This window comes from Diadema antillarum, unplaced genomic scaffold, assembly GCF_040938485.1.
Source record: "Diadema antillarum isolate AM-2024a unplaced genomic scaffold, OU_Dant_1.0 seq00002211_RagTag, whole genome shotgun sequence".
Classification (NCBI taxonomy): Eukaryota; Metazoa; Echinodermata; class Echinoidea; order Diadematoida; family Diadematidae; genus Diadema; species Diadema antillarum.
In genome coordinates, this window is record NW_027272845.1 from 381371 (window position 1) to 405890 (window position 24520).

At 38.4% G+C, this 24520-nt stretch overlaps 1 protein-coding gene across 1 annotated transcript in view; it reads right to left on the minus strand.

Moving 5' to 3' along the window:
• Positions 1-24520, minus strand: part of LOC139714257 (uncharacterized) — a gene marked incomplete at its 5' end in the record, with an annotated part of 135579 nt that overhangs the window by 23010 nt on the left and 88049 nt on the right. Inside the window, 2 exons of the mRNA XM_071625972.1 lie at positions 7172-7255; positions 17750-17873. Of these exons, the coding sequence (XP_071482073.1) occupies positions 7172-7255; positions 17750-17873 (208 nt within the window). The remainder of the gene's footprint in view (positions 1-7171; positions 7256-17749; positions 17874-24520) is intronic.

Sequence of the window (24520 nt, forward strand, 5' to 3'; positions counted from 1 at the left end):
ATACAAAACAGAATGAATGACCAATAGAAGAGGGCATGAAACTCAAGATGAGGTTTTAAAAAAAATATCAAATATATCTGAATGTGTTTAATTCCCTGAAAAACAGCATTCCTTGTGGAACGTAGTAATCAAGTCTACCTGTATGCATGCATTATTCCACTAAAAATTGATATCAATGGCTACAATGAATTTGTGTAACAGCCAACTTCACCATAGAACAATATGTCTTGCACATCTCAACCTAAAAGCAGTCACAAGTGCTATATTTCAAATTTGAATATTTGATATTGGTATGTAGGCCTAACCATAAACGATTCACACAGGCAACACACATTTCTGTGTAATGAGGGCCCTTTTAAATAACCCTGACAGGATTCTAACAAAATATAACTGGATAGATATGAAGCAAATGACCCTATAGCATATGTGACCCTGCACCTCAAAACAAACAAAAAGTCGCCAGACATGAATTTTTAGTTAATACCATATTCTGAAAGAGCAGACTTTAAGCTTTAAAATGATGTATAACTCAAATCAAATGGACTCTCCTAACCTATCTAAATATTGGAAAGAGAGCACAAACTCAGGAAAAGTGTGAACTGAGAAAAAAGGCTCGGAAGTACAGTGTCTATTCAAGCGCTTAATCTTTACCAAACCGTGCTGGCTGTGCGATGAATGGGACAAAAAACAGGAAGTAAACCGCCAGAGTAACAACAATGAAGGGATTATCAGATTAAACTGAAATTGAGCATGCCTCATTAACACATTCTGTCCATAATTAATGCTAACTTTCAAAGCAGTAGCACTATTCTTTCAAAAGTTATTAGAGTCGAAAGTGAAGAGTGGGGACAAGGTTTTTCAGAAATGAAAAAAGGATTCTAAAGACACACCTTATCACACTATTCTACCAAAAATGTTCGAGATAAACTGCTAAAAAAACACACTTTCCTGCCCGTTTTATGATACCAAATTTTAGCATAATATAAAAGAAGACCCGCTCTTTCAGAAAATATGAAAAAGTCAAGTTCGGCTAGGTTGACCCATTTCACTTATTTTCAGTCATCACGCAAAATCAGTGTGTGCGACTTTATGTTGGTTTTGAGGTGCACGGTCACATATGTGAACATTTGAGTCAATGCCTCACTTTCAGATAAGATGGACAAGATATGAATGACGACTGAATTTTATGTCTCGACATATCACACAACGTATCACACATATGCAATACCACACACATGTCAAACAGGCCAGTGACAAGATATGACCAAATATGGCCTTTTAAATACCACAGGTTATTATGAGTAAAACTTTAAATGTTGCAGGGGGGGGGGGGGAGGTTGGATTTATCCGAGTAACTACTGGGCAAATCTCTGATCAACCTACAAAGTGTCATTAAAAAAAAGCTCTGGCCATGAGACACTAACAAATCTACACCTGAAAAAACAAAGAAACAAACAAACATAAAAGCAGTCATAATGTACATGTAACTGATAAGAGACCATTAATGGAAAAAAAAAACAATCACATAAAAGTCATCTATTTGCAAAGAAAGAGTTAAAGGATTACATAATTCCTCATCCACGAGATCAAGCTTCAAAACATTTACCCCCCATATTGCAAACAAACCATTCCCAGGGCTGTTAACATTGACACATCACACTCACTGAGATTCCACAAAGCCACACTAGGAAATACATATGTATGTGTTACGTGCATCTCAACTGGCAGAAGTGATTCACAACACAAGGAGGCTATTACAAACTTTTGCCCAGCCTGAAAGAAATATTTGATGTTTTCCAGGAGCCTCCTACAGAATCAGAGAAACATGGTGACTCTGCATTCCCCAGGGGATGCACCAACTGGCATTAAAAAAAGAGATAGGGCTCACAACGGTCACATGACCTAGTCATGTGACAGGGTGTAGCAGCTGTGGCCAATACAGGAAACAGACAGCAGAAGTGTCTTTTATTATTTATGTCGACGTAAGGCAATTTGTCGATCAGTTGCAATCAAAACATCTCGATGGAAGAATTTCATGAATTTGAATAATTACGCAGTAAACGCTGCATGCTATATTAGGATTAGAACCAACACTTGTTGTCGCATGGAAGCTCGGTGGTCTAGTGGAGATGATACCTGTCCGGAGATCAGGAAGTTGTAGGTTCGAATCCTGCTTGAGTATGTACGCCCATTTCTTTTATCATGGCTACTACTAAAACATTGATCAATTCAGTGCTTACAGTATTCACGTCAATGTAGGGTCAGCACTCACAGTTTAACTTCGCGTGGACAGGATAGTCAATGAACTCAAAAGTTTGCATGACCTCTCTGTGAACCCTAGTCTCCCTTAGCGTCCGGTCAACGTCATTGCATGTTGTGCACTACTGCATCGTCATATTGTACAACAGATTTATCACTAACGAAGCATGTATTTCTTGTGGTTCTGTGGTTCAATCATTTGAGTGTAACTGTAAAGTTAGTCTTAAAGATTAAGTGTTGTGCGGACACTAATCATCAAAGCTTAAAACGGCGAGTTAATCTTTAAGTTAAGAATTGTCGGGTGAACCTAGCTACTGTATAGAAATTGCTGAGGAGTCTGCAGTCTGTGGCATAAATGCAACTTGTTGCAGAGTGCTGCATATACTGGGTAGTAGTACAACTTTTGACCTTCCTGGCTTACAAGTTTTATGAAGCCAATAACCAGCTCTGCTGCATAGTTGTAATAAAGCAAACAAATTGAACACTCTATATGAATAATTACTCTACAAAATCTCTATAAAATGGTAAATAAGCCTAACATTTGGGAACAAACTAAACTTATGCCACCCTTTCTCACTTCACTCATTTTTTTTTTTAAGATGGCAATGCAGACTTATGAATGGCATTTTTCGGTGATGCCATTATTACGAACTCAACTTAGCCATTTGTGGTCACAACCAGTTTGTCCACTTTCTCAAACGCTCATGCATGCTACACTGCAGGATAATACAAAGCGCACTGTATGGTGATGAAGAAGAGTAATGCTTGTGAGGTAGATGTGGGATTTGAAAAGGGGAAAAGGTTAAGTGGTCAAATCTTCCACTTGAGCTACTCAAGTCACTTTTGTTTGCTATCGTCTCTTTTAATCTAGAAATATAAAAAATAAAAACAACTTTGAGTATGACCTTGTTATTTAAAAAATAAGTATTTTGAATAGATGGGACTATGAGGATAGGAGAAAGTGTGAAAATCTCTGACAAAACTCACCTCACAGCTAATGATCACATGCAAGCATGACGGCTCTGAATAGACACTCGGCCACACACACAAGGTGTAGGAGGAAGAGAGAGGGATGGTGAGACAGAGAGATGAGAGTGAAAGGGATAGGAGAAAGAAGGTGAGAATGAAGCAGCCAAAGCGGGAAAAGACCCACAGTGATAATACAGCTATCCCGACGCCAAGTTCAGGAATCCCTCTTGCCGTTGCTATTCCATTCCGAAAGCCAAAGCCACTTGTGACTGAATATAGGCCGAAGCGGGTTGAGTGATGATGATGTTGGTGGTGCGGTCGGCCCAATGTGCACGTTGTTGTTGTCGCCGGCGGCCACAGGCAAACGGTAAAATCAGTGGGACCTGCCGCTTGGCACATTGCGCATGGTGATGTAATGATATGAAGATACCACGGAGGGATAAATGTGTGTGTGTGTGTGTGTGTGTGTGTGTGTGTGTGTGTGTGTGTGTGAGTGAGTTTTGTTTGAATGGGACTGAAGCCTGCACTGGAATGCATGTGTGTCGAAAATACCTTGCCCCCAACGCCTGCAGGAAGGAGGCGCGTGAAGCGAATTAGTCCCCGGCCGACCACCGAGAAATTGACGAGAGGATGAAATCTATGAAACAAAATGTCTCCCTCTCAATCTCGGTCTCTCTAAATCTCTTCCTTATTCTCTTCGTGCAACACTAGCTGGTTGTTTACGTTCACTCCAAAGCCCCCCCCCCCCCCCCCCCCACACACACACACACACCCATGCACTCTGGGATTTATTTAGAGTGGATATCAACGGTAAACAATTACCGACACGGAGGAAAACGGGGACGGTGGGAGGGGGAGATCGAGGAGTAAGACGCAAGACGATAATGATTCTTCATTTTCTCCCTCCTCCTCTAGCAGTCCCTCTCCCATTCGACACACTCGATTGAATTTCTCAAAATTGTGGTCGGAGCAGAAATGACGAGAAGGGGTGGGTGGATTGAGGAAATTTGTCGGCAAAGAGAGAGAGTAGAGTAGAGAACCAGATTGATAGATAATTCAATGATCTCACCGATTCACAACAACACACAAATGAGAAAACTGTTTTATATGCATGAGTGAAATATATATTTTACTAAATAATTTTACGAAATATATATTTACATAAAAGTAAAATCTATATATTTATGTGGGAAAGTGTGTGATGTTTATTGTACAGTTATTTCCCCTAATTGACTATTTTGGCAAAAAGTAGAGCATGCTACAGCACTTCTAATTTGTCAGTCACCCCATCCCCCCCCCCCCCCAAAAAAAAAAAACCAACAACTTTGCACTGACTCGTTACCACTGATAGTCCACAAATCCCAAACAATAATGTTAAAAAGTATCTTGGTCAGCTTAAAAAAATATATATATAACAATGAGAACGTCATGAACAGTACATGTTGGTAAAAATGTAAAGAAAATGAAGATTTTAGTCCTACCTCCATACAAATTCAGGCAGTGGTCTTCCTAATCCAGTAATAGTATGCTTTCTAAACCAGCTTGTGTTGTACACGTGCTACATTTTCTTCATCGACATAAGCCTTGAATATTAAACAGTGTCTCAGTGGGGAAGGGGATTGATAATAAGCATCTGCAGTCACCTCGTCCACTTTTACAAAAGCAAAGAGCAAAATTATGATATGAAACTTGCATTATATCTCAACTCAAAATGTCTACCTTAGTAGGCAGAACATGACCTCAATGAAGTATTGAAAATCAAAATGAGATACTTCCACTTTGTTAAAACTTGAAAACAGGTTGCGCATGTGACATACTGTGAAAGCACCTAAAGGCCATTTTGCGGTATCCATAAATCATTGATACAACCATGATGAGTTTGTATGGACTGTACTGTAAGTGTGAACGCAGCCTGTAGAGCAGATTAGTTTAAGGTTTGAACAGGTTCTGTCGAGGTATGAGCAGAACTCAACACCGAATGCCGATGACATCAGGATTATCTTCATCAAAAACTGCATCTATGTTGCACATCCACCAAATCAAATCTTATTACCTCTGCCAATCAGAGAGCAATATTAGAGGCATTTCCATTTGCATCCCAGCTTCACAGGTTGGCTGACATTACCAGTTGTTTAAAGCATAGCCTTGAAACCAAACAGACCACTGGCCTACAATAACATATCACATCCTGGCTCATTAACAATATGTAACTCAAATCCCACCCACCCCCCCCCCACACACACACACACACAAAGTCATAAATAAATCTTTAAAAAAATCCTACAGAAGTCTGATATATAAGCAACTTAAAGCTCTATCACAAGCCTTGCTTTGATGTTCTAACTACAGACCTAGACTTGCATTGATGCATGCCATCTTTTAGACTTCAATCTCACTTAGATATGAAAGTAGTAGATATCAAATTGATTGCTCATTTCAAACAATAAGATGTGTGGTTAAGTTGCTTGTTTCTTCTTTTTTTGTCCTGTTTGAAGAGATTGCCAATCTTAACTTTGATTCCATAGTGACACTGATTTCTGCAAATTCAATCACATCCCTCCACTGTTTGTGGAGAAGGGGAAATTACCTCCATCAACTCCATAGGCATCATGCATTTACACACAAAGCAGAACTTGCCAAGCTTTTTCATCAGCATTATCCATCCAAACTTGACCTAGTTGAAGATTGGCATGCCCACCAAGGTGTAGCAATGTGCCTCAGTCCAATAGGTGCGCCATGATGACACAATAGAGATTGGGGGAATATGTAGTCTCTATTCATTGGCCATTAGTTTCTAGATACAAGTAGCTGTGCAAATTGGCAATGAAAGCACTTTAGCATGCATACATGAACCAGTTGGCAAACAAAGAATGGTATTAAATAATAATAATAATAATAATAATAATAATAATAATGATAATAATAATACAATACATTTATAAGGCATTTAATATGGATGTTTCTCAGCACACGAAAAGGGTTAGAGGGTTAAATGGTTTGGTTTTAAAAAAAAAGTTATCTAGGTTGATATGCAAGCCAACCAAACCTGATAGATGTTGCAGAATAAAGCATCAACCAATAAAACACACAAAAACATCCCCTCCAGTTTTAATCTCTGATACACTTCACCCTGGTACTTCTGTTTTCTACTGTATCATAGTACCAGGCTTTGAAAGACTCGGTACACCTATAACGATAGGAAGACAAGGGCCAGGTACAGGTGTATCTAATATTACAGAGGAGTAGCTGCAGCTCAGTGGACAGGATCATGGACTCAATCACAAGAATCCTGGTTTGAGCCAGCTGGTTCAGGTGGTGATAGTGCCCCCTGGGTCAGGCACTTATGAAATGTATTAAAGTTCTAGCTGTCCAACCCTTCTGAAGGGGCTTAATATGAGACCGATGCTTTCTTAGCTACTGCGGTAAAATCTATCCAAAGTTTCACCCACTATCGATGCACAGTTGCAGAAATGTTCACTGATGTTTAGGAACAAGTTATGGAAGAAATCCTCAGCCATAGAAGACAACTGATTCGCACCGAACAATGTCCACAGGCATCACACCATTCTGCCTCCCTGTTGTTTAACCCTATGCGTGCTTTGAGTGCTGACTGGGACAGAAAAACCCCATAGCCTTGTACACACTGTTCAAAGTCCCTGGCATTGAACGGGTTGAGAAGGTGCCAGTTCATTGACACTGCTCTCTCAGTGAAACATCACATGGCCGACACACACACATATACACATGCACAAATGCACAATTACTCACATTAATATGCGCTGAGAGAACTACACCACAGCAAAGACAACAGCAAAAAAGAAAAATCCCTGGCATATGCTACATAAGCTTCCATTATGCTTGCTCGTGTGGTCACATTCATCCTCATCTGCACCCCCACAATCTTCCCCCGGAAGCATGCAAAATGAGACGAGGGGAGGCTTACCTCACGACGGAGAATATGCTGGCGGGAAGTTGTAACAGCCGGGCAATCTCATCAACGATGAGGTCTGTTTCTTCTTCTGGTATCCTATGGCAACCGGAGGGGGAGGGGGAGAGAAGGAGAAGAAACGTGTACTGTAATGTCGATTCATGTTCACTGTCAGAGACATAATAGAGAAAATGTGACTGCGAGTCTATTCAGGGTGAACAGAACTCTGGGATCTTAGACAGAAAATTCTGGGTTCAACGCCCGCCAAGCCCATTCATCCTTATCAAACCTGGCCCCCCTTCATCCAGGCATGGAAATGGGTGCCTAGCAATGTTGGGTTTAGTATGAATGAAGACAAGGACCTCTGAGAGAGCATTCCTTGCGTCCACGAGACTACCCAGAGTGAATAAGACCTTATTTTACAAGTAGATGCATCATTTATGCTGTTATACGTGATCTGTGTTTAAAAGCATTGAGTTCCCCCAACACAATGGTAGTCTTGGCCGAGCGGTGAGCGTCATTCGAAGCATGGTCATGCATAAGGATAGGAAATGGCAACACCAAAAATAATATGATATGAATAATGTCAATATCATCAATGATAATAATTATAACAATAATAGCAAAATAGCACTGTACATACTACAAAATTAATAATAAATATGATAATACTATTTAAATAGCATTATCATTATCATCACAGTCAGTGGAAGTAGTAGCAATAGCAGTAGTAGTAGTAGAAGTAGTAGTAGCAGTAGTAGTAGTAGGAGGAGGAAGAGTAGTAGTAATAGTAGTGGTACCAACAGTAGTATCAATTCAATTTTCAACAATATGGGAGCCTGGAGTTTTGCATTAATAGAATCATAACTGATCACAATTTAGTTCAGCAAACAGCTAGTCACCGAACTACAGCTCATATTGATCTTAACCTATTGTTATCTTTTTTGCTATAAAATGTCTGGACTGATTGAAGTCAATTCTTTTGGTTTGTGTTCACAACTAATCAATGCATACATTTGTACATCCTCTGAGTTTACCAAGTGCTTTTCACACCTGCATTTTCAAATGGGGTTGCAGTTATTCATACATTTATGATTATTTTTTAAAGTAAAATTGGTATTGTTTTTCATGCCTTTACTTACTTCACAGGATGATAAAACACAAAAAATCATACATTTGTGTGTACTGTGTAACATATATACTTGAAACCCCCCCCCCCCCCCCCCCCGCCGCCACACAGACACACAGATGCTTTGTTGATACCATACCATTTGCAGCCAAACTAGTATACTGCCCTCTGTTGTCACATTTTGGACAGCTGTGTCAATATTTGATTCACATTACAAAGCACATGTGGGTCCTGAGTAGCTGCACGCTGTGTGTGTGTGAACCCCAAAGTGAAATCCTAAAGCTTGGTAAACACAGACTTAATAGCTCATTACCACTGTGTAAACCCAAATGGAATACAGAAAAAAGTGTGCAAAATAGCACACAGGATTTTCTCCCTTCTTCCGTTTGGCTGCAGGAGTTTAAAAAGGGCCGTACGCTACGATCAATTTTACGAAGTGGACTCAGATGGTCAGACAGCAGTCAATCTTGATTTTCCCCCAAGCAAGAGAAGAAAAACACAAAGTAAATGACAAACAACAATTTGTCTCTGTCTCCAGGACATTTAACCCGTTGCAGACTAGTACCGAGAATACTCCAGCAGGTGTCTATGGGAAATGCGCGTTGCAGCAAATCAGCCAGTCCTAAACAGGTTAATCACAAATAATCACATATGTGTGTGTGTGTGTGTGTGTGTGTGTGTGTGTGTGAGTGCATGTGTGTATGCATATAAAATGTGCAGATATTAAATACCTTTAGGACTATTACAAATATATACAAACCATGTTAATTCAAAGTTATACAGATGTACATACACATACATGCTGTAAATGTATGCATGTGATCAGTCTCTATGCTACGTTGAGAAGTTACATTTAAGATTCAAGCTGAATATTGCAAAACTGCAAATTAAAGCCAATTTAATGACATTTTTTTTTGGTTAAATACAGAAATAAAAGTTTGAAATCTGAGAACTAAGACACTTTTTGCTTTTACCTGACATATGTTACTGTGGTGTCTTGCAATTACTTTAATATTGTGTGTGAACATTGTTTTCCCCACAGGCAAAACTGCATCTCAACTTCACAGCAAATATTCTCATTTACATACATAGTATTATCTAGTGGCTAGCTCTTAATACCACCATGTCTTTGGCAGGTTGTTACAGATCATACAGCGAGGCAAATCTACCTACATTGAAAGCATAATGCCTAGAAAAATGGAAGGTACTGCTTATCAAAACTAAAGCTGCTGTTTGGAATCTTTATCAGGTTTTTCATGATAAGGAGTCATCAATCATACATACATTGTACCATGTACATGTATACCATAATGTACAACATGTATACCATAATGTACATACAGAGTTGCTGGCACTGTGCAAGCTGTTCAATTCACCCCCCCCCCCCCCCCCCAATCAAAATGCATACATAGAAATTAGCCACAGCTTCTATGTTTGCATGCAACAGATGCTATGGCAAGACATCTGGTCTGGAGACAAACAGCTCTAGCGCTAATTGGGATACCAAATCAATAATATAATACCTGACCATAACCATGGGTGCCTCCATGTAGAAGACACATAGAGCTCACACATTGTATGCTTTAATACTGAGGTTTGGTTGCATCTCCTGTTCATGCTTCATGTGCATTCCAGTGATTTGGGATGATGTAACTTTCAATTTTTTCACTGAAAAATTATATATTTCTGGTCAGTTTCCCTTAGCTTGCATATATCTAATATAGTAAACATACATCTTACCCGTTCCATACTACATTCTGAAATCCCAACAGACTTAATACACAGGCCACCAGGTTCCCGTATGGAATGGGTTAAAGGGAAATTCTGGATCAGTTGACAGTTAGTTTCAAAAGATAGTAAAAAATTCACTAGTGCAATGGTGAAAATTTGATAGAAAACTGATTTGAAGTAAGGAGGTGATGAAATTTCAAGATGTTAAAAATTTGCCAATTTTTGCTGCAACACAATTCCTGAGTAGTTGATATGAATGTATACGCAACTGACTGATCTGATGATGTCATCAACTCCAAATTTTCCATTGAGCACATGTAAAAAAAAAAAGATGAAAGTTCAATTCTCCTGCTATAACAGTTTGTAACACAATTTGATTCCTTGGTGAAGAATTCTGAAATTATTTTAGTCAAGTATATCAAGATGTGACACTGGGGCATAATTGCACTTGAAAGCCCTCCACAATTCCATGTATAAACTACACTGCAATTTGTGAGACAATGACATTATGAACTCACTGATTACATGATATTCATATCGACTGTTTAAAAACTTTTGTGAAAATTAGTGAAACTGCACAATCTTATAACTTCCCACATTTTAATATCTACTTTTGACGAAATTTTCATCAATGCATTTGTAAAATGTGACTTTCCTTTTAGACTGACATCTAACTGGTCTGGAACTGTCCATTAACCCATTGAGGATGGGCTGGCTTTGCTATAACATGTATTTTCCATAGACACTTGCCGTAGTATACTCAGAACTAGTCTTAAACAGATAAATAGCGTCTCATAGTGACCCAAAATGCAACACTAATGCAATTGTTTCATTCAAGTGCAATGTTCTAGATAACTTTTTGTTGTTTGTTTATTTGTTCTTTGTTTGGATGTATTGATGAATTTTGATACTTTGGCAAATTTCAATACAGCCAAATGCACTGATGGTAAAAAGGTTAAAGCACATCACATGATCATGGAGCTGCCACAAATGGACCACATTCAATCCCACACAGGATAGCTTACTCTTAAAATGATCGAAGTGTTACAAAACAGAGAGAGAGAGAGAGAGAGAGAGAGAGAGAAGGGAAAAAAAGTCCCACAAAAATTGAGTGAATCTTAACAAAAACAGATAATTTTCATCCAATGGAATCCACTCATACTCCGGTCCCTTTAGATTTGATGAAGGGCAAGCTGGATTTGTTTGCACCATCGTCCTTGAAAGGCTTGTAAATAGCAAACGTGCATCATACACTCATTTTCGTAAACTCCGATGTGCTGTATAAATTCGGGATTCGGGACTCGAGGGGTTAAACAGAATCTGACCGTGTCAAGTTCCATCATGTGTTTGCGCTCGTCGCCGCCCCGGAAGAGAGTTTGTTTTGGCAGTGGCTGCATCCCCCTCCATCATGGTTGGAGTGGCGGGGCAAACTCTAGTCTGACAGTTGTTTATGACAAAGATAAACTTGCCCACAAACACAGTGTCGCTTTGCAACTTGAACCTCAGCCACCGGCCAGGCGCCTGAGTGGCTCAAGTTGGACAACATTAATGTCTGCTACTGCCAGTATTATCCCATCTCCCACAAAATTCCTACCCTTTCCCTCGTCCCCCCCCCCCCCCCCAAAAAAAAGATCCATACATAATGCCAAATCCTAATCACTAAATACCTACACACACCATTCCATGCACACATTACATTCATTAGGAGTATAGCAGTTCCGGTCTTATAACAAAGGTTTTAATTTACTGTAAAACGAGAAATTTTCGCGTGCATTTTAATTTCACGAATTTCACGAGCGCCAAAATTCGCGATATTAAAATGCACGCGAAAGCTTTTGTCTACACTACATGCATTGAATGCCAGTAGCAATTCGCGAAAATTTCATGCCACGAAAAAGGCCGTCGGCTCCAATTCGCGAAAATTTCATGCCGCGAATATATCATGTTTTACAGTACATTCAAGCAGGTTTAAAGCAAAATGTCTCTGTACTGATTGTCTCGCACGTGGTTCTCAGTTAAAATAACATGAGCTACATGTAATCCTGATGATTATAGAAAAGTGTGTCATATTTCATCCTATTCCAATTGAAAAATGTCTTAAAACCATGGATTAAATTTATTTCAAGACACCAGTAAATTCATGAGTACATTCCCCCATCACTGTACACTTGTACAATTTGCATTTCTACTTCAATCATGGATGAAGTTACAAGATTAAGAAAGCAATTAGATTTCCTCCACCACTAGATTTCAGTTCACTAACACAGCAAAGCACTACAAATCATATGATTTTAATAGTCACGTGAGATCCACAAACCACATGCAAACCTCTATCATCTCCAAAGCATGCATTTCTATTAGGGGCTGAAACTCGTGAAAAGTTTTGATAACGTAACCCACCCCAACCTCTTGCTTCCTATTACATCTCCCACTGCCCGACCCCTAACCAAGTCCCATCCCACCCCTTCAATCAGAGTTTTATTCACACACACACACACACACACACACACACACACATGGAAAACACTGCAAAAAAAAAAAAAAGGAAATCATGAAAGACGGAGAGCGACTCAATTTGCAAACATACATCACATGTTCTGGATCAATACCCAATGTTTACGCTCTCTAACTCTCGCTCCCCCTCCACTAATACATTAAGCATGACAACTAATCAATCAAGCCAACCTTAACTTCTAGGCTCCCAGCAGATGGTAGAAAAGAAAAAAAAAAACACTTTCCATCAATCCATTACAGTCCTTTTTCTTCAAAGGATACAGGTGGAAAGTATTGATTTTCCAAAGAAGCTCCACGCCCAACATCCTCAATCATACTTACGCCCCGTTCAGACGAAATAGAAATCTCTCTGGTAATCATGACTGTAACCTCTATTAGAAGAATCATGATTGTAAGTGAGATATTTCCAATGTCTGAAAGCAAATTATTGTGATCACAATTCCAGAATCTCGATTTGCTATTAAATGTTGGGAGGTTTTCCCAATCCTGACTTGCTCGCTTAATGGTAGACACTTTCAATCTGAAACAATCTACCTTCAAGGCATGATTGTGGAGGTGGGGCTCAGCTTGGCTTTACATTTATTTCCGCCCACAGACCACGCAAAATATCATGCAATCTGCCTGCACTGCATCAGCTAGCACAAGCTCTGCGAGTTTCATTGACAGGTCAGGAAGCGCCCCGTAACTCCAAAACTCAAATTAAGATTACAGCTAAGATTTACAAACATAATTTCATTTGAGCATCTGAATGTTTTATCATTCAAATCAGTATTTTACAAACAAGATTCATAAAGATGATTAAAAAGAGATATTCTTCTCTTGTCTGGAAGAGCTCTCAGTTTCTGGATGGAATGAAGTATTGATTTAAAATATCTAATTCTATCAGAGATTGAAAAAAAAAAGAGAGAAATAATCAAAATAATATGCATATTCGTTATTCATAATTGACTAATATATCTTGTAAAACATTCACACACGGCATATATTTTGTATGACCATTATGATTTCAGAATGCTTGAAATCCTTGGGTGTAATCGGTAAAAACATAGAGAAAATAAATTCGTTTTGTTAGTGCACAAGTGGCATTCTAAATGTGATACACAATATAAAGATTTTCATCAATAAAATTGGCTTCTATCGATGAAAATATTTAGTTATTGTTAGAGGTGACGAGTAAGTAATCTGATACACATATCTTTAAACTTGAGTTTGAAAAAGTGGATGGAGCATTATTTGGACTAAAACACACTGAGACATGTAATAGGAAGTTTTTACTATTATTTTCTGTTTACAAGTACATAACACATTTCAGTAACTGTCCTTTACGACTGAAAGTTACTTTAATATTCATAAAGAGTATTAACTGGAGTTGCTGATTGTTGATTTGACAGAGGCTTTGTAAAAGCTCACTTAATCAAATTATCAAGTTAATCATCACTACATGCATGCTTTGACCACGCACACATCTAATAGTCTCTACATATTTTAATCCACTGAGGACGGTGTGATTTTGCTACAACACGCATTTCCAATAGACACTTGCCCGAGTATCATCGGGACTATTGAAGCAAAACTATTGAAACTATAAAAACTATTGTAAAACTATTGAAGCAATCACAAATATCAAATCTTGATTTTTCAGTCTGTCATACCTGACTTTGGTTCTTTGCTTTTGGATGTCAAGCAAAGATATTTTTGCCTATAAGTTAAAACATACAATAACCTCACAGAAATACTTTGGATGAAATGGTGTCTTCAACAAAAACAAAAAAAAAAATAGTAGATTTATTTCAATTTCATTGACTTTAAAAATTTTATGATACTTTTGACATTTTCATTAATTTACATATCTAAATTTCACTGACATTGAACATTCTTCTATCACAAAGGAAAGCACAGCAACCTGAACCAGCCTGTGTAAAGGTCACTATATCTATAGACTGGACTCAATCTCATCACTAGAGGGGGTTATCACTGCCAAAATCTGGGAAGGCCTTCGAATAAGTTAACCTTGGGCTAGACAGCTTGTATGCATTGGAGCAAAATGGTTTTTGCATCCTCTCATGACCTGATAATTGATGGGTTAATGACATGCCTTTTACAGCCACCTACCACTAGAGGGAGCTATTTAAACATATCAACTCTGCAAACTTTTCTTGTCGTTTGATATTCTTGCTTTGACTACAAGTATACTTCTTTGGAGTGAAAATGATATACCCATACAAAAGGCATCAAAAATTTAAACATGAATGTAGTGTACATGTTGATCCTCCCTCTGCTTATTCAGTGCAAAATTTCCTGAATAGAATATATTATCTATTTGGACATATATGCTGCATTTTTACTGTCTATATATCTGATATTTTGTGGTAAAATATGATCTACTACAGTTTTGTAATGTTGTATGTACCTTTATTTTTTTTTTTAAATCCTCGCAATGTGTGAATGGCACACACACACACACACACACAAACAAGAAAATATACCTAAAAATAACCAAAACAATAGTTCAATTCACTGCACTAAGCATGGACAAGGCTGACATAAGTCATGCTATACACATTGTATAGGCACACGCAGTTCAAATTCAATGTATGCTTTCCTTGGAAACAAGGTGTATTCTTTGCTGATGTGTGATTTGTGGTGAGTAAAATCTATCCAGAAACTCTGAATTCTGAGGGGTGAATGGCCCGTAAGTGCAAAATAAAAGAATTTAACTCAATGACAGACATTACTCTTAAATCAAAATGTGCTCAAGTTAGGAGACTTACTATCACCCCTTTTCTTCTCCTACACCTTGAAATTTACATTGTTAAAGGACAAGTCCACCTTCATATACATGTGGAATGAATGAATGCAGCAATATTATTAGAACACATCAGTGAAAGTTTGGGGAAAATTGGACAATCCATTCAAAAGCTACGAATTTTTAAAGTGTCTGCACAGTCACTGCTGGATGAGAAGACTACTACAGTGTATGACGTCACATGCGTACAACAATATAAGGAACATAATTATAAAGAGAATTTCACATATTTTTATTTTTTGAAAACAGTGCACATTTCCTCGACTCATCACTAACGTATGTTAAGGGTAATATTATACCCCCTGCCTTCTGAAAGAGGCAAGGCAAGCGCTCTTTTATCATGCAAGAAAATTGAAAATATGTCGAATTTTCTTTATGTTTTCTTTATATCGTTGTACACATGCGACATCACAAGCTGTAGTAGTCTTCTCATCCAGCACTGACTGAGCAGAAACTTCAAAAATTCATAACTTTGGAATGGGTTGTCCAATTTTCCTCAAACTCTCACTGATGTGTTCTACTAATATTGCTGCGTTCACTCAATCCACATGTCTATGAAGGTGGACTTGTCCTTTAATCTCTTAAATCATGAAAAGTCAAAAACACATTTCAGCAGTACTTTGTTCTTGCTTGCATTTGAAGGAATGTTATCATAGTTCAGGCTAAAATACATTTTCAGTGAAAGATAATGAGTAGTACCCTTTACTCAGCGTTTGCCAGAGGATTGCTCTCGATGAAGGCTAGTGCAGGATAACATATCCAGTATCCAGTAGATCAGAATCTCATCTCGTGCAATTTTGGTGTAATTCTCTTCATATCATTTTACTAGGAATTGCCCAAATCTGATATATTTCACTATCCCTTTAAAAAGGAATTGCCCAAATTTTATATATTTCAGTATCCCTTCAAAAGATATTGGCCAAATTTCATATATTTCCGTATTCCTTTAAAAATGATTTGAATGAATTTGATGTAGCTCGGTATCTCTTAAAAAGAGGAATTGCAGGAATTTGATGTATATATCATCAAATCTAAAGTATAATATGCTGGTGTTATAGCAGGAATGAATACCTCATAATAAGAAGACAGCCCTGGAAATTTTGTTGCCTGCTGGGCATGTGCGTTAAAAGAAAATCACAGCCATGGAAAACAAATGGGTCACCATGAGCAGGATACAATATGGCTTTATGGATACTCTGACAACTATATTTTAGCTGGAATTCCCAGGGTGACTGTCGTTAGAAGAATGCAGTTGTTTGATGGTTGGCCTGCACAATGTGAAACTACCACATCCGAGGTATGATTTCAAGTTTGGTACAAATGTATTAGTTTGTGTCAAATAGAAGGAAAACTGGATGATCAGGCTTTAAAACTTCCCATTTCCTCTATTTTTTTTTCTCTACATTACATTTTATGTTTAGGAATAAATCAAATTACTACTAAACACTCGGGCAATCACACTTATTCCACTGGCAGGACAACATGTGATGATTGCAGTTTTACAAGTGCATAGGGCAACTATGAACAGTAATCATGAGAAAGTAACGTACGCAGAGGAAGATAGCAAGATAAACAAAGTTTGTTTGTTAGCATCTCGTTTTCTTTTCTGGTGTCAGCTGCAAAGGTGAAAAGGATTATTTAAAACAACAGAAAGCTATTCCATCTTTTACCCTCCTTCACCACAGATGTGAAAGTGCTGCACTCAATATTCATGGAAGCTCTTCCACACTAATCTTGATGTTCATGTCATTGCCCAACTTTGAATCTATCTCTGCTTTCCTTTAACCCCTTGAGGATGGGATGATTTTGCTACAACACACATTTCCCGTAGACACCTGCCTTAGTATACTCGGGACTGGGCTTCAAAGGATTAATGACAGCATGAGTTTGGAGAAAAGTTTGCTCCCTCCAAGTAAACCCACAGGTGAAGAACTATGAAATCATCATTATTATCATTTTGCAGTAGAATTTCTGACTGATCCCAAGCTCTGTATAGCCCAGGGATGCCAACCATGTCAACAGCACTGCAGTATTCTGAGGGCTGAAAAGGCATATTTTTGGTGGAAAAAGAATATTTTTTTATTTCCTGCAATAAACATGTATAGTGATACAATTTGGGGAAATTTTTTTTCAATGAACCCTGTTACAGTATTTTGGGCAAACAAACAAACAAACAAACAAACAAACAAACAAACAAACAAAACAGTACAGAATCTGGAAAAATATATCAGTTGGCATCTCTGCCCTGTCATTTAGAGAAGGAAATATTTATTGGAAAAGGACATTTAAAGATTTATGGTATAAAGAGGGAATCATACTGTAGGTCTGGCATATAATGTACTGGAAATTACAGCTGTAAGCTTAGAGCAGTGTTTTACCAGACTTTTGTACACAGGGACACCATGGGACTCACGTTTCATTAAATGTGATGAAGATGTAGCCAGACGAGGCGGAGTCCGACGAGTCATCCTTGTCTGTGTCCTCCGACCTTCCAGGAGCGTCTCCAGACTTGTCTGTCGGCATGGCAACAACATCCCCTGAAAGATGAAGATGAAGAAGAAGAGATTTTTAAGCAACGTGTCCATTCTCAGACTACACAGAGATCATTCAACTCACTGTATATGAATGCCCCGTGTGTTGCCGAAACAGAATCATCGCCACAATTAAGCTGTAATTGTCAGGTTGCCATAGAAACATAGCATCCATGCAGACATTACACTGGCTGGTAGCATAACCAAGTAGTGGCACGCATTGTCCCAAACATGTTCTTTCCATAGCTGCCATAAACATGTCTGTGTACAATTTACTGACCATTCATATGAAAATTACCAATAGTGGGTTGTTTTGCATGGAAGCAAATAGTATATGTATCTATCTTTTTAAAAAAAATACTAATTAAATGCGCAAAAATTTAAGAGGCTATTCAAACAGTAAGTCACATGCTGACTTCATAAGCACTAAATTTTACTAATAGTAGGCAGCTACATCTTTCGGTAGATGAACAAGATGAGTGCAAAGCATTTGTTTAAATTCATATTTATGGTCTATACATGTACTGTGTACATGTACAAATTGTATCTTGGTGGACCATAATTTCATCTCTTCTTCTGGCATTTTCACATCTTACTCTTCCCCATTTCAATCTTTCCTTTTCTTGGGGAGGGGGTGGGCCATTACCATGGTTTTATCAGAGAGTATGTACACGTTAGTTCTTCATCCAGCAATCACTTTTAATACAGTGATCAAGACAACAGAAATATAGCAAACTTATGAAGCATTATCAGCACATATATCAATGTGCTACATGTATGTCAGAAAAACTTCAAAATCTCAAGTATACTCCCTAAATTTTCAGAATTTCCTGTGTCTTGCTGATCAACTTCTAGGCTCCCAGCAGATGGAAGAAAAGAAAAAAAAAACACTTTCCATCAATCCATTACAGTCCTTTTTCTTCATAGGATACAGGTGGAAAGTATTGATTTTCCAAAGAAGCTCCACGCCCAACATCCTCAATCATACATATGCCCCGTTCAGATGAAATAGAAATCTCTCTAACAATCATGACTGTAATCTCCATTAGAAGAATCATGACTGTAAGTGAGATATTTCCAGTGTCTGAAAGCAAATTATTGCGATCACAATTCCAGAATCTCGATTTGCTATTAAATGTTGGGAGGTTTTCCCAATCTTGACTTGCTCGCTTAATGGTACACACTTTCAATCTGAAACAATCTACCTTCAAGACATTTTCACTTCTTACTCTTTCCCATTTCAATCTTTCCTTTTCTTGGGGAGGGGGTGGGCCATTACCATGGTTTTATCGGAGAGTATGTACATGTTAGTTCTTCGTCCAGCAATCACTTTTAATACAGTGATCAAGACAACAGAAATTTAGCAAACTTATGAAGCATTATCAGCACATATCAATGTGCTACATGTATGTCAGAAAAACTTCAAAATCTCAAGTCTTCTCCCTAAATTTTCAGAATTTCCTGCATCTTGCTGATCAATATGAATAGCCATGACCCATGTCCTACCCACTAATCATTTATACTTTTCATTCATATCATCTTTTTCAAAGTATAATATACATAGCTTTTTGGATCACTCATGCTGACATCTGTTTCTTTTGATTAAAGGCATTTAATTTACCATTTGCAGATGAAATAAAAACCCAGCATTAGTGTTTCAAAATAGTTCCAAAATGTGAGTTAGGGACAGAAACAACCACTGTAAAAATTTGAATCTGTATAATCGATGTTAAGTATTGTTAAATATACAAAATGTGAACAATAATTATAACAAAAATGTTTCCAGACTAAACCCTCTACAGTTATGGTTTATTGACGAAAATACTGATATCTCCTTATATTTTAGGTTTTATTGTGAAAATTTTATAAGGTAGGATGTCTTGTGATACAACAGACCTACACATATGCATCAAATGTGATATCTTGAACATTTTTGAAATCACTGTTCCCAAAGTTACACAAGGACCTTTAACATTGTGCATTGATTATGCTGGAGATGGAAAAAAATACACTTGAGCTTGAACCCCATTTGTCTTAAAATTATGCATATAAATCATCCAAATGTCTCATCAACATTCATAATTATTATCAATATATCACATATTCATTATCCATATATCTCATTAATACTCATATGGTCATAATTCAAATGACTGCCACAAGTGGATGTTACAGAATGTATGATTGCTGGAAATGCTATGACAAATGAAATGACGAAAACAAAACTACAACCAAATCGCACAGAATGCCTTTAGCCATGCATCATCTGATAAGACTTTTTTTTTTCTCCTTGACCTGTTACTGTGACCCATTTTGGCGATAACAGCACGCCCACCTTCTTAGACTATGCGCCACAGGCATTTGTCCTACTAAAAACACTTGTTAAAGAAGAAAAACATGAGAAAAAAAAATATGACCCAGATATTACTTCAAGTAGCCTGGGGCTCAGATTAATTCTAACACTGCCATGAACAACCTACTTGCATACAATGTCAATGGTAGTCTGAAACATTAGTCCGCAAGGGGTTAAGGGATCAAGCTGGAGTCGACAGAACATCTTGTGTCATGCACGAGTTGAGGGCCAGGAAACATTTCCAACGCTTTATGTACCTTCTTTTGTTTGTTTGTTTGTGTGTGTGTGTCTTTATTTTAACCTGATTACAGCAGGTACAAAATTTGTGCATATTTGTCAATATTAGTATACAACGTATGTAGATGGCAGAGTGTCTTGCCAACACACACTCTACACTATCGTCCAACTGGGTATGGATTAAACATATAATGTATGAGCAAGTCCATTGCATAGTGTTTATTAGCATCTCTCTTAACATTCTCCTTAGGCACCACAGAAAAACCTGATAGAGAGATATCTTCGTCGCGACGATGTCGCATTGTGCACGTTTGATGATTTGCATATGAACAGGCGTCACGTGCATATGAATAAGCAACCGTGCATATGAATACACGTACTTTCTTTTCATACCTTTGTTTATTCGTCCCGACGATAAGCGACGATAGAGAAAGGATTCCCTTTCACTAATCGTCGCTCTTCGTCCCGACTTACTAGCTATTTTCAAAGTTCGGCTTCTATTGTGCCTTGCGTTTCTTTTGTTAAAAACGTCGCATATCGTTCCCGACGAATCATTGTTCAACCGTCGGGAGACGTTCTGACTATATGGCTTCGTTTCAATGCCGTTCGTGTTCAAGTTTATGTTTTGTTCAGCTTTACTTGTCACAGCATAAAGCCTGTTATCCGTGTGATCTAAAACGTCGCATATCGTCCCGACGAATTACCATTACTGTACCACCGAAATTCCGTCTCTGTTCCATCGTCGAGCAACGTCCAAAACGCGTGGCTACAGCTAATCCGCTGGGTGATATGATTCGCAATGCCGAGTACGATAATGAATGGGAAGTTTTGTGTTTTCATGGGAAAAAAAAAGTATTCTCGCTGCTATAGATAATTGTCAATAACAGGCTGACTTTCCGTCTTTTGTGCAAATGGTAGTTACGGCGATGTGAAAGGAGACTTGACCGCAGTCGATAGACATTGAATTTGTATTATCTTGTCTTTACGCGTAGGAAACACGGCGGAGAGATTTTGTCCGGTTTACAAACGAAAACTTGACCATCGCTGCAAAACTTATTTGATGGTCGCCGTTCGTTGTCAAACTCCGACAACTTCTGTCATATTTTTTGCTGTAGAATACATTGATTTTTTTTTTTGTTATTTGACACAACATTGAATCAAATATTTGTATTTTAACAACGTGTTTACCTATTTATTCTGTTGCGGCATTTACTTCAACTGGTCGTCGGCCTTCGCGTGGTTGTAATCATTGTTAACATTTATGTCGTCTTGTAAAATTTTAGAGCGGGCGGAGAGATTCTGTCCAGCGTTCAAACGGGAATTCGACTGCAGAACTTGTTTCAGCTGTCAATCCCTGCTGACTGTTCTCATTGTTTGTTATGCTAAAAAAGGGATATTGATTTCATGTTGTCAACATACCAAAAATGTCAGCTGCATTCGCCTTTTAACCTTACTGTAAAGGCGGATTTTTTTCACCCACTGTGCGCAACCAGAAACTAGCGCAAAAAGAAAATTATGCGAATGTTTTCACTTGCCATTATGTTTCAGGAGATGATGTCTTGGTTTCGGTAAAATACGAAACTCTCTTTCACGGCCAAGTGCGAAGAATTGGTCACTAAGATGGTTGATGGTAGCTACGACGACTTGTAAGGAAACTTGACTGTTATCGAATGAATTGTTAAGCTTCAGGTGGAGAGATTTTGTCCGATTTCCAAACGGGAACTAGACTAACATTCTTATACTTATTTCAGCTGGTTGTCTTTCTTTGTTAAACTCCGTTGACTTCTGTCATTTTTGTAGCTGCATAGAATACATTGATTTCTGTGATCTTTGACACATCATTGAATCAAATCTGTGTATTTTAATACCAGGTTTACCTTTTTACTTTGTTGCTGGTCGTCGGCCTTCGTCATGGTTGCAATATAATTGTTAAAATTTATGTCGTCCTGTAAAATTTTAGAGCGGCAGGAGAGATTCCGTCCAGTTTTAGAACGGGAATTCGACTGAAGAACTTGTTTCAGCTGTCCATCCCGCTTTTGTCGATCCCTGTTAACTGTTCTTATTGTTTGTTATTCTTAGAAAAAGAAACAAAACAAAGAAAAAAATTGATTTCATGTTGTCAACATACCATAGAATGTCATCTGCGTTCGCCTTTTAACTTTACTGTAAAGGCGGATTTTTTTTTTTCGCCCACTTTCCGCAACCAGAAACTAGCACCAAAGGAAAATTATGCAAATGTTTTCACTTGCCATTATGTTTCGGGAGATGATGTCTTCGGGAACACACACACACACATACAAAATAAACTACACACACACACACACACACACACACACACACACACACACACACACACACGGAACTCTTTTTTTTTCACGGCCGAGTGCGAAGAATTGGTCGCTATAAGCCCCTTTTACACTTTCACGGACTGCATCACGGATGACCACGGATCGTCGGTCAGGGATCATCCGTACTATTTCCGGCATGACCGTGTTGACTTCGTGAAGTCATCCGACATTATCCTTGATCATCCGGCATGTCCGCCGAAAAAAAAAAATGAGCTTGCTTAATTTTTCATCCCGGACATCACGGATGGAAATCAATACAAACTCTTCCTTGTCGGCACCGTCTACTCCGTGTTGCATCCGTATTCCTTCCTTGTAGGCACCGGCTACTCCGTGTTGCCTCCGTGAAGACATCGGAACGTCCGTATTAGCATCGGCTCCATCCGGGATGAGAAATTCGTGTATATTTTGCCAATACAAGCTCAGAAAGTCAATGAAATTTGCTCACATCTTCACCCATCAGTACAGCCAATCGACTCCTCTAGTAGGTTTATATCGCATGAGAATCTTCAAGTGACCCACACACATCTTCTTGCTGTTTTTTTTTTTGGGGGGGGGGGTTGATTTGTCTTAGTTTGTTTTGCTTTGTTTATGTTGTTATGTTCCCGCAAAATGAGATTTTGCAACAATAATATAATAATATAATATTGTTTGGCATCAGGTGGTGAGATTTTGTCCGACTTCCAACGGGAACTAGACTAACATTCTAATACTTATTTCAGCTGGTCGTCGTTCTTTGTCAAACTCCGTTAACTTCTGTCATTTTTGTTGCTGTAGAATACATTGATATTTGTGTTCTTTGACACACCATTGAATCAAATCTTTGTATTTTAACACCGGGTTTGCCTTTTTATTCTGTTGCGGCATTTACTTCAACTGGTCGTCGGCCTTCGTGATGGTTGTAATATAATTGCTAAAATCTATGTCGTCCTGTAATACTTAAGAGCTGGAGGAGAGATTCTGGTCCAGCTTTCAAACGGGAATTCGACTGCATAACTTGTTTCAGCTGTCCTTTTCCGGCCGAGTGCGAAGAAATGGTCGCCAAGAAGGTTGATGGTAGCTACGACGAGTTGTAAAGAAACTTGACTGTTATTGATATAACAATAAATCGCTAAGCTTCAGGTGGAGAGATTTCTCCGATTTCCAATGGTTTGTTTCATTTAACATATTAAAGATATTTTCTTTCAGTTACATGCATTCTTTCAAACGTTGGGGTAAGTTTACAATTATGAATGAGTATCTTATGCTTTGAATTGCACCATGTGCCCATTTCTATGCAAGAGCCAAATTTTCCTTTTCTTGAACTTGTTGGACACCTCAGTGTCTATATAGAATAGTTATTTCAGGCTAGAGAGGCGCATCAATTTTGAACTTTGTGTTTGAAAGGCTATTGTCATCTTAAAGACGACTTATAATGTCGCTCAAATCGACTGAATGGAGCAAGCCCTCTTGCATGCTCGGATGCAAGCACGATGCAAGCACGATGCATGCTCGGATCTACAAAGACTTTATGGTGTAGTGCTCCGACATACCCAACAAAGAGACGGGACGAAAAGCATCGGTGTCTGTTTTCTCTGTTCTGTCCTCACCCTTTCCTCTATTCTTCTATCATCCCTCCTCTTCCATGATATCCCCGCCTATCATATAGGCTAACACTAGAGGCGCCTGCCCCCGGGAAAGGCCGAGACTTCACCGGCGTCGGCGGGCGGGTCCTCTAC